At 35.7% G+C, this 14,929-nt stretch overlaps 1 protein-coding gene and 1 long non-coding RNA gene across 2 annotated transcripts; both read left to right on the plus strand.

Moving 5' to 3' along the window:
* The first annotated feature begins 8 nt into the window (after positions 1-8).
* LOC115980049 lies at positions 9-1,986 on the plus strand. Its single transcript, XR_004089302.1, has 3 exons — positions 9-1,202; positions 1,337-1,479; positions 1,570-1,986. It is a non-coding gene; the product is annotated as an uncharacterized LOC115980049 (long non-coding RNA).
* Positions 1,987-6,359: 4,373 nt separating this feature from the next.
* Positions 6,360-13,074, plus strand: LOC115980285. Its single transcript, XM_031102551.1, has 7 exons — positions 6,360-6,924; positions 9,247-9,428; positions 9,750-10,436; positions 10,521-10,891; positions 12,012-12,141; positions 12,190-12,469; positions 12,722-13,074. Exons 1-7 carry the CDS (start codon positions 6,360-6,362, stop codon positions 13,072-13,074), a joined length of 2,568 nt encoding a protein of 855 aa, XP_030958411.1.
* Positions 13,075-14,929: the final 1,855 nt, after the last annotated feature.

Consider the following 14,929-nt stretch of genomic DNA (forward strand, 5'->3'; position numbering starts at 1 on the left):
TATAAGTTTTAAATATAGTCAATGAATTGCTAATTTATGTCGATCTTGCTCAAGTTGGAATTTTGGTAAATATTGTTGCCTTTCCTTTGGCCTCAATTCAATATAATGCTACATTGCATTAATGATCTTACATCCAGCACACAGAAAATTTATTATGATATTCTGTATAGTGTACTCCTTTCTGAGAATTTGTGGATGAGGATTGAGGAATAAAAAAACCAGATTGATCTTGGGATGGGTTTGAGCTTAAAAAAGTTATTTGTTTGCTAATTAATGATTATTTTCAATTGATAGAATCATTTTGATGTCAAAATTAAAAAAATTTCCTTTGTATTTGCGGTAATAAATTTCGTTGAAATTTTTTATTTCCCACGCTTTGATCCTGAAGCAACAACTTGTTTGTAAAACTTGTGCAGTCTAAACCTATTGGAGAACTGTGGTTTATACTGGTCAAAGCTGTTAAGCAACCATGCGCCTCAATATCCATGTCTTACATTCTGGTGGTCAAAGATAGCTAATTAAGAAAGCTCCATAGGCAGAATGGCAAGTCTTTATACGGCAGAGCAACAGAGCTCCCTTTCTCTTCTAGCTGAAGCTCTGTCCTTGTTTACAAAGCTCTATACTCAATTCATACACACAAATGCTTCAAGATCAGGCTCTAATCAACAATGTAAATGTAACATGTCATGGATGTCAAGATGAAAAAATGTTGAGTAGTGACATATGAATAGGAAACCTGGCAACTGGCTTTATGTATAACTGTAAATTTTTCTTTTCCTTATCTTATTGTTGTTTGAATATGAATGACTGGCTATCAAGTTTGTCATTATAGGACGTGATTTCAAAAGTACTTAAATTGCTTGTGTTAAGAAGTAGAATTTATTTGTATACTCAGATACTTGTTTTAAATTTCAATTTTTTGAACACTACTAAGAATATATAATTATATATATATATATATATTTGTATTATGTGTATTTCTGGGGAGAAGCCCAAGCAGTGGGACTCTGTTCTTGCTGTGGTTGACAGTGATTCCAAGATGTCTCACCTACAGATCCATTTCCGGATTTAGGCCCTTGGAGCAAAATCTTCTTGTTTGCATATATTGTTACTCTTAAGGAAACTTGAGTGGCATTCATTTTTACATCTGCAGATGAGAAAAACCAAGGGAAAAAATGTTTGTGGATATTTGCTTTTAGGAGGTAAGTTCTTACAATTATGACTTCCCCTCTCTTTCGGTTCTTGCCAGGATTTTCTTCCCTTATTTAACACCGTTAATAAGTGCTCGTGTTTGCTCCACCATTACCCCTCTCCTCTCTTTCTCATCCCCTTTTAGAATCTGTAGAGGAATTGCACCTGCTGCCAGAGTTACAGCCATGGAAACAGACTCAGAAGATCCCAAGTTTCCTGATGCCAGAGCTGCAGAGACACCAGAATCTGCAAATGTAGAGCACCTGGCTACAAGATCAACGGACCAAGGTGATTCATTTTCCATACAGGCTTTGGAATGGTATCCTTATTTTTGTTTTTTAAGCTTCAAATGCTAACGCCCTTGCTTCTCTTTTGCAGATAAGGGTAAGGCAGTACAGCTCACCAAGACTGTCTCGATGTTGCTGCTGGAATCCAGGGCCTTGCATCATCAGAGAGAGTTTTGAGCTTTGACTCTGACATGTTGACGTAAGTTGGTAATATGGCTGCATCTACCATGACAGAACTGGAAGCTTTCATGGAGAGGTTTGAACACAAGAAATACAGTGCTAGACTTGCCCCTCGGTTTTGGTCATTGGAGGGCCCCCAAGCTGACTTTTGTCAATTTAATGTTCAACAAGACTGTCATTCTGCTGGATCAATTAGTGGGACGTTATGGTGACTTCACTGCAGGCTTCAAGATTGGAGCAATCACTGACCATTTTATGATCAACCTGCTGTGTGAGGTCTTGATGGACATGCACCATTCAAGTTTGGACACCATCAATGAGACTAGGTTGCTAGAGTGGGGCAATGTAATGAGAGATAGAGATGGTACAACCAGGCTAAGCTTGCTGTTCAGTGTAAGGACTAAGGCTAAGCTTGAGGCTTTGGAGGTTAGGATTGCTGACTTGAAGAAGCTGTTAGGGCTGCGTTTATGCATGAAGTACTGGTTGCGTTTGTTATCATGTAAGGGGCCTTCAAAGCTTAAAAATGCTTTTGTTACTTATCAAAATTTTAAGTTATTTGGGTTAGGTACTTGCTAGTAATCAATTTATAAAGTGATATTGTGTATGCTTGAAGTATTTCGTTATATGGAAGTGTGCAAAGTACATAAGGTGACCATCAAGCGAGAAGAAAAGACAAGATGCTATGTTGGCATAGTTAGTTGGATTATGTACTCTTCTACTGTAAGGCATATCTCGATATTTTATTCTTCATAATTTTTTTTTTACTTATAACTAGTAGCAAACTTGATTGATATACGAAAAAAAATTTGACGATTTGTTTTTTGTTAAGTGAAAATTGAAAATAGTAAATGAGACTTATAAGTATTAGTCCCAAATTCTTCTTAAAATGATATGATTATTTTCTAACAAAATATAGTTGATATAATGTAATAGATTTAAAATAATAATAATAATAAAAGAAAAGAATTAAGCTATCTATATTTGTTATTTGAAAATGATTAAGTGTTGTAAGTATTTTTTTTTTATGAAGCATAATACATTTTACATTCAATTATTAAATAATACATTCATTCTTATCATTTCTGACATATAGCCAGTCCAAATGACCGTATCATTTATCTTATGTAAGATCATAATCCTAATTATCATGGTGTGAATTCATGATGTACTACAACAGATGACTTCAAATTATCATTTGTATAAGAAAGTTGAATGGCAAGGAATGTCATAAAGAAAATTTTTCATAACATTCCTTTTAGCCCCTTAGACCTGAAAGATTAACCAATAAGACGAGTGCTAATTATCTACTGGACATAAACGCAAGTTAGGCTCATTAATTCCAAACTTATAACACATTCAAGCTCTTTTACATGAATGATTGAAGTATGGAGAAAGGAGGTACCTGACCTTATTGAACAGCACAGGGCTGAACACAACGGTCAATCTTCAATCTACCTTCTTGATTAAGTTACATCGTACGTTTTCTATACATATGTGTGTATGTACAGGGTGTAGGTATATATGTAATACTATGTATACATACAAATAGTTTTTTCTACTAGAGGATCATCAAATGAGGACAGTCATGTAGCTTTGTTACTTTATGCCAATATGCCTGCTAACTTTGGTAGCATTTGCAATCCTATTGCCCATCAACCAGATGGAAGATGGTTTCCCATTAAAGTGTAGTATGTATTCTATATATAACTCTATTGACATTTGTTATGATGTTTCATCTAGATCAAATTTTTTTATGTAGGATATAAAAACAATTTATTAGAGGGATCATTTGGGCCTGTTCTTGTTTTAGGCATCTCATTTCCTGTTTTATTTGAGATTTTTTCTAATAATGTTTGTAGTTAGTTTTAGTGATTCCTAAATAATTATGATTGGAACAACCTAGATTTTGAACTTAAATCCATTTGGAAAGTGATAGATCTCTAAACTATTTCGAATAAAACCTATCGTATGCTTTATTTAAATGAAATCCAACTTAACGGCATCAAAATCCATTGCAACCTTTCTTTCTAAGCATTGTCTTTATTTAAATCCAATCATAATATTTTCACTCACTCTTCTACCTCGGCCAAAGTCTACTTGACTGGAATGGAAAATGTCGTCCAGGAAAAGACACAAATGCTTAGTTAATATTTTTCAAATGAATCAAACCACATTGTAAAGTGTGTTGCATAGGCTAATAGAGTGGTGGGATTTTGGGGATTAGGACCAGATTGGTGTGAATCAATCCCTAGAAATGGTGCCCTTTGAGAAAATAATAGAATTATGGACACGACTAAAATACAATTTCACATAAATTAACCTACCATCTCACATATTAGCCACCATAATTTGTAATTTTAAATTTTTTTTGTAACACCCCATAATTTTGATACCATTTTGATACCAATTAAATTATTATACTTAAATTATAAAGGGGGCCTACAATTAAATGGATTAAATTGATTTGGGTCTAAGATATTAAAAAAATAAAAAACTATGGGATATGAAGCTCAAGTGAGGTGACATAAGTAAATATATAGGCCTTGAAAACCCTAGCCTTTTACCTCTTAAGCTACACGTGCATATACTTATGAGGCTTCCTTTTGCTTCAGCCTCATCACACTATTGAACTTTGCTTCTCTTCACTGTGGCTGTGAGTAGAGATTACAGGTACGGTTTCTATGATTATACTAATAGAAAAAGGGCTCCTAAACTTGTTATTATATTTGATTAAGAATGGTAAATATGGTTGTATGTCAGGAAGACTTTGAAATTGAACCAAATAGAGTAATAGAATTGGACTTTGTCACCATGCTAAAGGGAAATAATAATAATAATAATAATGCTAGTGGTTAATATGCATTCACACAAAGCCTCAATTGTTGACCGGTTAATATGCATTCACACTAGTTCAGCTGTGTACTGGATTTTGGGTCTTTGGGTTGATTATTACAATATTATAATAGGAATTGTTTATATAGCCGTATGGTCCAGGCTTTGAAATTGATTATGTATGAATAGTATGTATAGTCATATGGACCTCTATTGGCTCTAAGATTGTTTTGGCAGAATTATATTATTGCACTATTTATCTTTTAGCTATATTGAAGTTTCAAGAATATCTATGATTACGTTAATGGAAAAATCTGATTAGGCAGCAATATTTTTAAGTCCAGAAATTTGATCAAAGCTGAAAGTAAATTGGATAGTTAGGTGAATAAATGGAGAATTTTGGATATATCAATATTGTCTAAGATAAAACTGTTTAAGTGTGAAAATAGATTTTTAAGTGGGAAATTATGTATTGATGAACCTATTTTTGGTGTTGCTAGGTTCTAATGCTACTAAATTGTTGTGATTCAAGGGAGGTTGATTTCTTTTATTTTTTTTGCAACTAAGAGGTAAGTGGTGTTTACTAATTTTGGGGGTTTTCCTAAATAGTGTTGGTTATTGAACTATTATATATCAACGAAATATATTGTTATTCTATACATATAAATGAATATTTTATAATTTCTTGATGTGCACATTAATTATTCGTTTTATGAAAAACTTGTGGGACAACCTAAATTTGTATGTATGAATATATCCTTATATTTTCGAAAATTATGAATGGATTATTTTTGTGAGCATCTTGTATATGTTTTAAAAACCTATGACAAGTCGTGATTAAAAGCTCAGTGTTATATTAGTCCTTAGCAAGGGACAATCATACTGTAGTTAGTCCTTAGCAAGGGACGTTCTCAAAAAAGGGGACAGTGCACATTTGATAGCTCCTTAGCAAGGGATAATACTATTGAGAATCCAAAAATGAAGCTCCTTAGCAAGGGAGTGCACTTTTAGGTTCCAAAGGAGCCATCCTTAAGAAAGGGGATGAAAAGGAGGTTCCAGTCCCAAAAAGGGGACTGTACAACCCTGTCAACGAAGCGTAAACGTTGACCACGAGAAAAACCTAAGAAATTGTTTACATGATGGTATTAATATATATATATATATATATATATATATATATATATTATAAGGGCTCACAATATAAGGATATTATATATATATATATGTGAAGTATTTAATGATAAATATTGATGAGTTACAAGTTATGAAATTGTTGTAAGAATTATTTATTTGAAAGGTTTGTTCCCACACCCCAATGTTAGTGAATTCCACTTATTGAGTTATCTCACCCCCATTTATTTCCCATTACAGATACATTAGAGGGATTACTGGAGTAGAGATTCTTAGGAGACAGCAATTACGAACTATTTTGTGGAACTGAGGATTTTATTATTATTTTATGGCATTAAACATTGTATTGGAGAATTATTTTGAGGATGTTTTGTATTTGGTGAATTAGAACTCTGACTTTTGTGATGAGATTTAAGGTTGCTAGTTTCTTTTATTTAATATTTTTATGGATTATTCAGATTAAATAGACTTTTATTGCTTATGATTTTGGGGTGTTACAATTATGGTATCAGAGCTTAGGATATGATTCTGTAGACACTTGAAAACTAGGTCATGATCTTGTAGACACTTGAAACTAGGTTATGATCTTGATTTTTTTTTTTTTTTGTCAGAGCATTTGGTAGTTAGGTTATGTTTGATGAGATATTTTAAATAATTTTGGCAATGTTACTTCTTATGTTTAGTAGTAATAATTGTTGCACCGTCTATATTTCTTGATTTCTTTGTTAACTAGGTATCATGCCACCCAAAAAGAAGAGAGTAGCTAATTCCAATAACGAGGAACCTATTGTTAATTTGCGAAGGCCAACCAAGGCAAGGGTTGATACTGAGACTGAAGTCACTCAAGATGTGAGAAATAATGAACATCCTTGGGTGACACGCACTGATCCTTTGGATGAAGCTGCTGCCCGACTTTTAGACAGGTTGGCTCATGTTGCTAGTAGAGGTGCAGGTAGAGTAGAGGCAAGGGCTGGTTGCTCTTTTGAGACTTTTATGAAGCAGAATCCCCCTTCCTTTGATGGGAAGCCAGATCCTACAGAAGCTGAGAATTGGTTCTTACAAATGGAGAAATTGTTAGAAGCTTTAGATTGCACTGACTCTCAGAAGGTGCAGTTTGCAACTTTCAAGTTGATTGGAGAAGCTGTGCGTTGGTGGAGATCCACTAAAGCCATTTTGGAGGGAATGGAAACTGATAGAAATCCCATCACTTGGGAGAAATTTAAAGGGGTTTTCTATGATAACTACTTTCTTGAGGTGGTTCGAGAACGAAAAGAAAGGGAAATTGCTGATTTGGTGCAAGGAAGTATGACTGTTGAGCAATATTGTAACACCCCATAATTTGATACCAATTAAATTATTATACGTAAATTTTTAATGAAGGCCTATAATTAAAATGGATTAAATAAATTTGGGCCTAAAGTATTAAAAAGAAGATAAATTCTATGGAATATGAAGCCCAAGTGAGGTGACATAAGTACGTATATGGGCCTTGAAAACCCTAGTCTTTTTTTCTCTTAGGTCACACGTGTTTTTCTGATGGGATTTCTTTTTGCTTCAGCCGACAATTGAATTCTGCCTTTCTCCACTGTGGCGTTGGTGGGAGTCTTCAGGTATGATTTTTCTCATGCTCAAGAGTTAAAAAGTTTGTATGGTCAATAGCTTGCAATTGATTGGAACCTAGACTATCATTATACTAATATAAAAGGGTTTCCTATAATTGTATTATATTAGATAAAGATTTGGTCAATATGTCAGGCAAGGATACAGACTTGAAATTGAGCCAAATAGAGTAATAGGTGTGGACTTGGTCACCATGTTAAAGTGAAAAGAATGCTTATGTTATTGCATTCACACTAAGCCACAATTGTTGACCGGTTATTTTGCTTTCACACTAGTTCAACGTGTAATAGATTTTGGGTCCTTGGAGTGATTATTTCAATATTATAATAGCAATTGTTTATATAGCTGCAGTGATCTAGTGGTTCTAGGTCCAACATTGAGGCTGAAAAACTAAGAATACTAAATACATTTTGACCGTTTGCCATGCTTTTCACGTATTGCCATGCTACCTCATGTATTGCCATGCTATTCCCTACTAAGCATGGTCCAAGCTTTGATTGATTATGTAGCTTTTACATTGGTTTAATATATATATATATATATATATATATATATGTAATATTAAGGTCAATAGATGCCTAGCGGCATCAAGAGAGCATTCTAGCACTAGATTGATGGATTAAAGCAATCTCACGTGGCCTTCAATGTTAAGTTGAATATATATAGTTATATATATAATAGTTAGAGTCAATGGACATCCAGTGGCATCAAGAGGGAATGCTAAGCAGCAAATTAAGACAATACGTGACTTCCAATAGTAAATTTGATAGTTAAGTGAATAAATGGAGGATTTTGGATATATTAATATTGTTTAGGATAAAACAGTTTAAGTGTGAAAATAAATTTTGAAGTGGGAAATTGTGTATTGATGAACCTATTTTTGGTATTGCTAGGTTCTAATTCTACTGAATTATTGTGATTCAAGGGAGGTTGATTTCCTTTATTTTTGCAGCTAAGAGGTAAGTGGTGTTTACTAATTTTGGGGGTTTTCCCAAAACAGTGTTAATTATTAAACTATTTTATATGAAAGAATATGTTGATATTCTATATATAAATGAATATTTTACAAATGTTTGATGTGCACATTGGCTATTCGTTTTATGAAAAACTTGTGGGACAACCTAATTTTATTTAAACTTGTATGTGTGAATATGTCTTTATATTTTGAGAAGTATGAATGGATTATTTTGTGAGCATATTGAATATGTTTTGAAAACCTATGGCAAGTCGTGATTAGAAGCTTAGTATGATATTTAGTCCTTAGTAAGGGACAATCATGCTATAGCTAGTCCTTAGCAAGGGACGGTCCCAAAAGGGGACAGTGCACATTTGATAGCTCCTTAGCAAGGGAGCATATTATTGAGGATCCAAAAGGAAGCTCCTTAGCAAGGGAGTGTACCTTTAGGTTCCAAAGGAGCCATCCTTGAGAAATGGGATGAAAGGAGGTTCCAGTCCCAAAAAGGGGACAGCACAACCCTGTCAACGGGGCGTAAACGTTGACCACGAGAAAAGCCTAGGGAATTGTTTATGGAATGGTATCAATATATATATTACGATGACTCACAATATAAAGATATTATTTTCTTTTACATGAAATAGTTGATGACAAAATATTGGTGAATTATAAGTTGTGAATCTGTTGAAAGAATTATTTATTTGAAAGGTTTGTTCCCACACCCCAATGTTAGTGAATTCCACTTATTAAGTTATCTCACCCCCTTTTATTTCCCATTACAAATACATTAGGTGGATTACTGGAGTAGAGATTTTTGAGAGACAGAAGTTACAAACTATTTTTGTGGAATTGAGGATTTTATTATTATTTTATGGCATTAAACTTTGTATTGGAGAATTATTTTGAGGATATTTTGTATTTGGTGAATTAGAGCTCTGACTTTTGTGATGAGATTCAAGGTTGCTAGTTTCTTTTATTTAATATTTTTGTGGATTATTCAGATCAAATAAACTTTTATTGCCTTGATTTTGGGGTGTTACAAATATACAGCTAAATTCATCAAGTTATCTCGCTTTGGACCCCACTTAATCCTTACAGAGGTTAAGAAAGCAAGTAGATTTCAAAAGGGGTTGAATGAGAGAATTCGACACCATCTGATTGTATCAGGGGTTGATAATTATGCAAAGTCAGTTAAGAGAGTTATGAGACTAGAGGAAGATTTTAAGAACAATGTTAGGAAGGAGCACTCACCTAGAAACACTGGATAGACAGGCTTTCGACAAGGCAATGCTCAAGGTCATTGGAACAAGAAAGGATCTTTTGGGAGGTCTGAGAGTAATTCATCATCAAATAAGCCAGAAAATAAGAATACACCCCAGAATGCTCAAGGTAGAAGTTCGAGTGCTTGCCCTACATGTGGAAGGTTTCATGGAGATAAGCCATGTTTCTTTTAAGGAAAGGCTTGTTATAATTGTGGGAAGACAGGACACTTAGTTAGAAGCTGTACATTTCCTCAGCAAAACTCAATGGCATAACCTATAAAGAATGATTAGAGGAGGAAAGCACAAGGGAGAGTGTTTGCACTCACACCACAAGACGTTCAAGCTTCGGATACTGTGGTTACAAGTATCCTCCCATTATTCTCAAAATTTGCTAAAACTCTATTTGATTCTGGATCTACATACTCTTTCATCTCCTCTCGATATGCTGAGTTATGTGATAAGAAACCTGGACTTATGGATTATGACTTGTCTGTGGCTACACCTATGGGTGATTCTTTGGTGTGTAATTCTATACATAAGTCTTGTGTCATCCAAATTGAGGATAGGGAAATGTTAGCAGACTTGATTTTGATGGACATGTATGACTATGATGTAATTTTGGGAATGGACTGGCTGGCGGCTTATCATGCTAGTGTAGATTGTTTTAGAAAAGAAGTGGTGTTTCGACCTCTAGGAGAATCTGAATTTCGGTTTAAGGGCTCTAGGATGCATGCTTTACCTAGGGTGATATCAGCCCTTCAAGCTAGGCGTCTATTACAGAAGGGATGCCAAGGGTACCTAGCTTATGTGGTGGATACTAGGAAAGAGGTATTGAAGTTGGATGATATCCCTATTGTAAGGGAGTTTCCTAATGTCTTTCTTGAAGACCTACCAAGGATACCTATAGATAGAGAGATTGAATTCTCCATTGATTTGCTCCCTGGAACTTCTCCTATTTTGAAAGCACCATGTCGGATGGCACCAACTGAACTAAAGGAACTTAAGGAACAGTTACAAGAACTCCTTGATAAAGGGTTCATCAGACCAAATACATCTCCTTAGGGTGCACCAGTTTTATTTGTGAAGAAGAAGGATGGGACTATGAGGTTGTGTATTGACTATCGTGAGTTAAACCGGGTTATTGTGAGAAACAAATACCCTCTCCCTTGTATTGATGACCTATTTGATCAATTGCAAAGGGCACAAATCTTCTCTAAGATTGACCTTCGTTTTGGGTATCACCAGTTGAAAATCAAGGGTGAAGACATATCCAAGACAGCTTTCAGGACTAGGTATGGGCACTATGAATTCTTGGTAATGCCTTTTGGATTGACCAATACTCCTACTGCATTTATGGACTTGATGAATAGGGTGTTTCATGAGTACTTAGACCGCTTTGTTATTGTCTTTATTGATGACATCCTAATTGTAAGGTTGAATTTATTCAACCATCTAATTGGCTTTATTCCGTGCCAAATTTGCTTGTAATTCAGCATTTAGTAACCCTGTATTTAGGTGGGTTTGATGTAAGGGTAGTGAGTGAGATAGAGTGAAGATTGCTCAAGAGTGTGCAAGAAAACAGAGACTCGCGGCTGGGACTCGCGGGTGACTCGCGGCTGCAAGCTGCCAGAAGCAGCACACGTGCCAAGCATGCTGGAAGATGAACAGTCATGCTAGCTGGAACACTACAGAACAAAACAGGACAACTGGCCATACGGTTATCTCGCGACTGGATCTCGCGACTTAGTCAAGCCGCGAGGTCAAGCCGCGAGCCACCCCTGTTTTTGTAAAACCTGACGTTTCACATTTCTCTCCCACTCCAGTATAAATACCCCTTTTACCCACGATTGAAAGAGAGCTTCCAGAGAGAATTTTGAGAGAGAAACCCTAAAGAAAAACAAGATTGATTCACACACAATCTATACCTTAGAGACTCTTCAAATTCCTCAACTCTCTTCCTCTCCATTGTCAAATCCTTGAGAGGCATTATACCAAACCTGATTCTCACCATCATCATCATTGTAAGACTGTTGTTTGGATTTCTGGGAAGCAGTTAGAAAGGAACCAATCTTCATTGGTTGATGCTATGGTCTAGTAGCGGAATCCAAGAAGCTAGAAAAGAAAAAGGTTCGGCGCAACCTCGTTGGGGCAAGAAGCTTGGAGGGCTTAGGTGCACTGGGTAGATTAGGCTTGGAGGGTCTATTGCTGTCCTTGTATCCCAACTGTATTTTCTAGTGGATTGTTTACCGCTTGGAGGGCGGCGGAAAGGTTTTACGCCGAGGGCTTCGGTTTCCTCTTCGATAACACATCGCGTGTTGTCTTTGTGTTTGCATCTTCCTTCCTCTCTATCTTTGCCTTTTTATTATCTGCTGTGGTTTTATTTTGTTATGGCTTAGATAGTATTTAACCAATTTCGTATTATAACATATGTTAAGTTTCCGCACACTAGTTGTTTGACATATTGCTTGAATTGGTTAAGTTGTAATTTAGGAGTCTAAACGTTCAAAAGTGTTTTGTACATGTTTTTGAACTTTCACTAATCTTCTCCAAAAGCATGGAAGAACATGAAGAGCACTTGAGAATTATTTTTCAAATTTTGAGGGAGAAGAAGCTATATGCCAAGTTTAAGAAGTGCGAATTTTGGCTTGACCAAGTGGTGTTCCTAGGTCATGTAATATCTAAGGTAGGGATTTCTGTAGACCCTAGTAAGGTTGAAGTTATGGTTGACTAGGCAAGACCAACGAATGTAAGTAAGATTAGAAGCTTTTTAGGCCTTGCTGGCTATTATAGGAGGTTTGTGGAGGGATTTTCTCGTATTGCAGCCCCAAGGACTCAACTAACTTGTAAGAATGCCAAGTTCATGTGGACAGAAGAACGTGAAAAGAGTTTTCAAGAACTTAAGCAAAGGTTGGTCATTGCACCAGTACTAACCATCCCTAGCAACTTGGGAGGCTTTGTCCTTTATAGTGATGCTTCAAGAAAAGGTCTTGGTTGTGTGTTGATACAGCATGGTAAAGTCATAACTTATGTTTCCCACCAATTAAAGAGTTATGAACAAAATTATCCCACTCATGATTTGGAGTTGGCTGCAGTGGTGTTTGCATTGAAGATTTGGAGACATTATTTGTATGGTGAAAGGTGTGAGATTTATACTAATCATAAGAGCTTGAAGTACTTCTTTACTCAGAAAGAATTGAATATGAGACAATGAAGGTGGCTTGAGTTGATTAAAAATTATGATTGCTCAATCAATTACCATCCAGGCAAGGCTAATGTGGTAGCCGATGCACTTAGTCGGAAGTCTTTTGGTTTCTTAGCTGCCTTGTTAACTACTCAAAAGGCAATTATTAAGGACTTGGAGAGGATGGGAATTAAAATTGTTGTGGGTGATTCCCAAGCCTTTATGGCTAGTTTGACAATACAACCCACTTTGATTGAGAAGATTAAGAGGTTAGAGGTTGATGATGCACAAATTGTAAAGATCATAGGAGAAGTACAAGAAGGGAAGAGATCAGAATTTAATGTGTCTAATGATGGTGTTTTGAGGTTTGGAAATAGACTTTGTGTGTCAAATGATTTTTCATTAAAGAAGGAGATTATGGAAGAAACCCATTAGTGCACCCTGGTAGCACCAAAATATATCGTGACATTCGAGAAACTTATTGGTTGAATAACATAAAGAGAGAGATAGCTCAGTTTGTGGAGTAATGCTTGACTTGTCAATAAATTAAGGCACTACACCAGAAACCTTCAAGACTACTGCAACCACTCCCCATTCCTGAGTGGAAGTGGAAGCGTATATGTATGGATTTTGTGACTGGTTTGCCAAGATCTCCTAAGGGACATGAGGCCATTTGGGTAATTGTGAATAGGATGACAAAAACAGCACATTTTATTCCGGTTAAGATGACTTACTCATTTGATCAGCTAGCACAGATATATATTGATGAGATTGTGAGTCTTCATGGAGTCCCAGCATCAATTGTGTCTAATCGAGACCCAAGATTCACCTCAAAGTTTTGGGAAAGCCTACATAAAGCTTTAGGTACTAATCTTAGCTTTAGTACAGCCTTCCACCACAAACAGATGGATTATTAGAAAGGACTATTCATACTTTGGAGGATATGTTAAGGGCTTGTGTATTGGATTTCAAAGGGAGTTGGGAAAAATACTTGTCTTTAGTGGAATTTGCCTATAATAATAGCTACCACTCTAGTATTGAGATGGCTTCCTATGAGGCTTTGTATGGTAGAAAATGCAGGTCCCCATTGTGTTGGGAAAAAGTTGGTGAGAGAAAATTGATGGGATCAGAAATCATTCAGATGACATTTGAGAAGATTGATCTGATTCGTAAAAGATTGCAAACAGCACAAAGTCAACAGAAGAGTTATTATGACAACTCAAGAAGGAAAGTAGAATTTGAAGTTGGAGATATAGTATTTTTGAAAGTCGCCCCAATGAAGGGTGTGATGAGATTTGGGAAGAAGGGGAAGTTGAGTCCCAGATTTGTCGGTCCATTTGAGATCCTAAAACGTATTGGAAAAGTTGCCTACGAGTTGGCCTTACCACCTACACTTGCAGGAGTGCATTATGTGTTTCATGTTTCCATGCTGAGGAAGTACATCCCGGATCCTTCACATATCTTGAACTATGAGCCACTCAAGATCAAAGACAACTTGACTTATGAGGAAGTTCCCATCCAAATACTTGACGGCAAGAATCATGTGCTACGCACCAAGACCATACCATTGGTTAAGGTTCTTTGGAAGAATCACACAGTGGAGAAGGCATCTTGGGAGCGAGAAGATAAGATGAAATCAAAGTATTCAGAGTTGTTCGTTAATGAAGGTATGTACAATTTCAAGGACGAAATATTTTAAGGGGGGAAGGATGTAACACCCCATAATTTTCATACAAATTAAATTATTATACGTAAATTATAAAGGAGGCCTACAATTAAATAGATTAAATTGATTTGGGCATAATATATATATTTTTTAAAAATACTATGGGATATGAAACCCAAGTGAGGTGACATAAGTAAATATATGGGCTTCGAAAACCCTAGTCTTTTTACCTCTTAAGCTACACGTGCATATACTTATGAGGCTTCCTTTTGCTTCAGTCGCATCACACTACTAAACATCGCTTCTCTTCATTGTGGCTATGAGTAGAGATTACAGGTACGGTTTCTATGATTATACTAATAGAAAAAGGGCTCCTAGAATTATTATTATATTTGATTTAGAATGGTAAATATGGTTGTATGTCAGGAAGACTTTGAAATTGAACCAAACAGAGTAATAGACCTGGACTTTGTCACCATACTAAAGGGAAAAAAAATAATAATAATGCTGGTGGTTAATATGCATTCACACAAAGCCTCAATTGTTGACCAGTTAATATGCATTCACACTAGTTCAGCCGTGTACTGGATTTTGGGTCTTTGGGTTGATTATTACAATATTATA

This window comes from Quercus lobata, chromosome 3 (assembly GCF_001633185.2).
Source record: "Quercus lobata isolate SW786 chromosome 3, ValleyOak3.0 Primary Assembly, whole genome shotgun sequence".
NCBI classification, from domain to species: domain Eukaryota; kingdom Viridiplantae; phylum Streptophyta; class Magnoliopsida; order Fagales; family Fagaceae; genus Quercus; species Quercus lobata.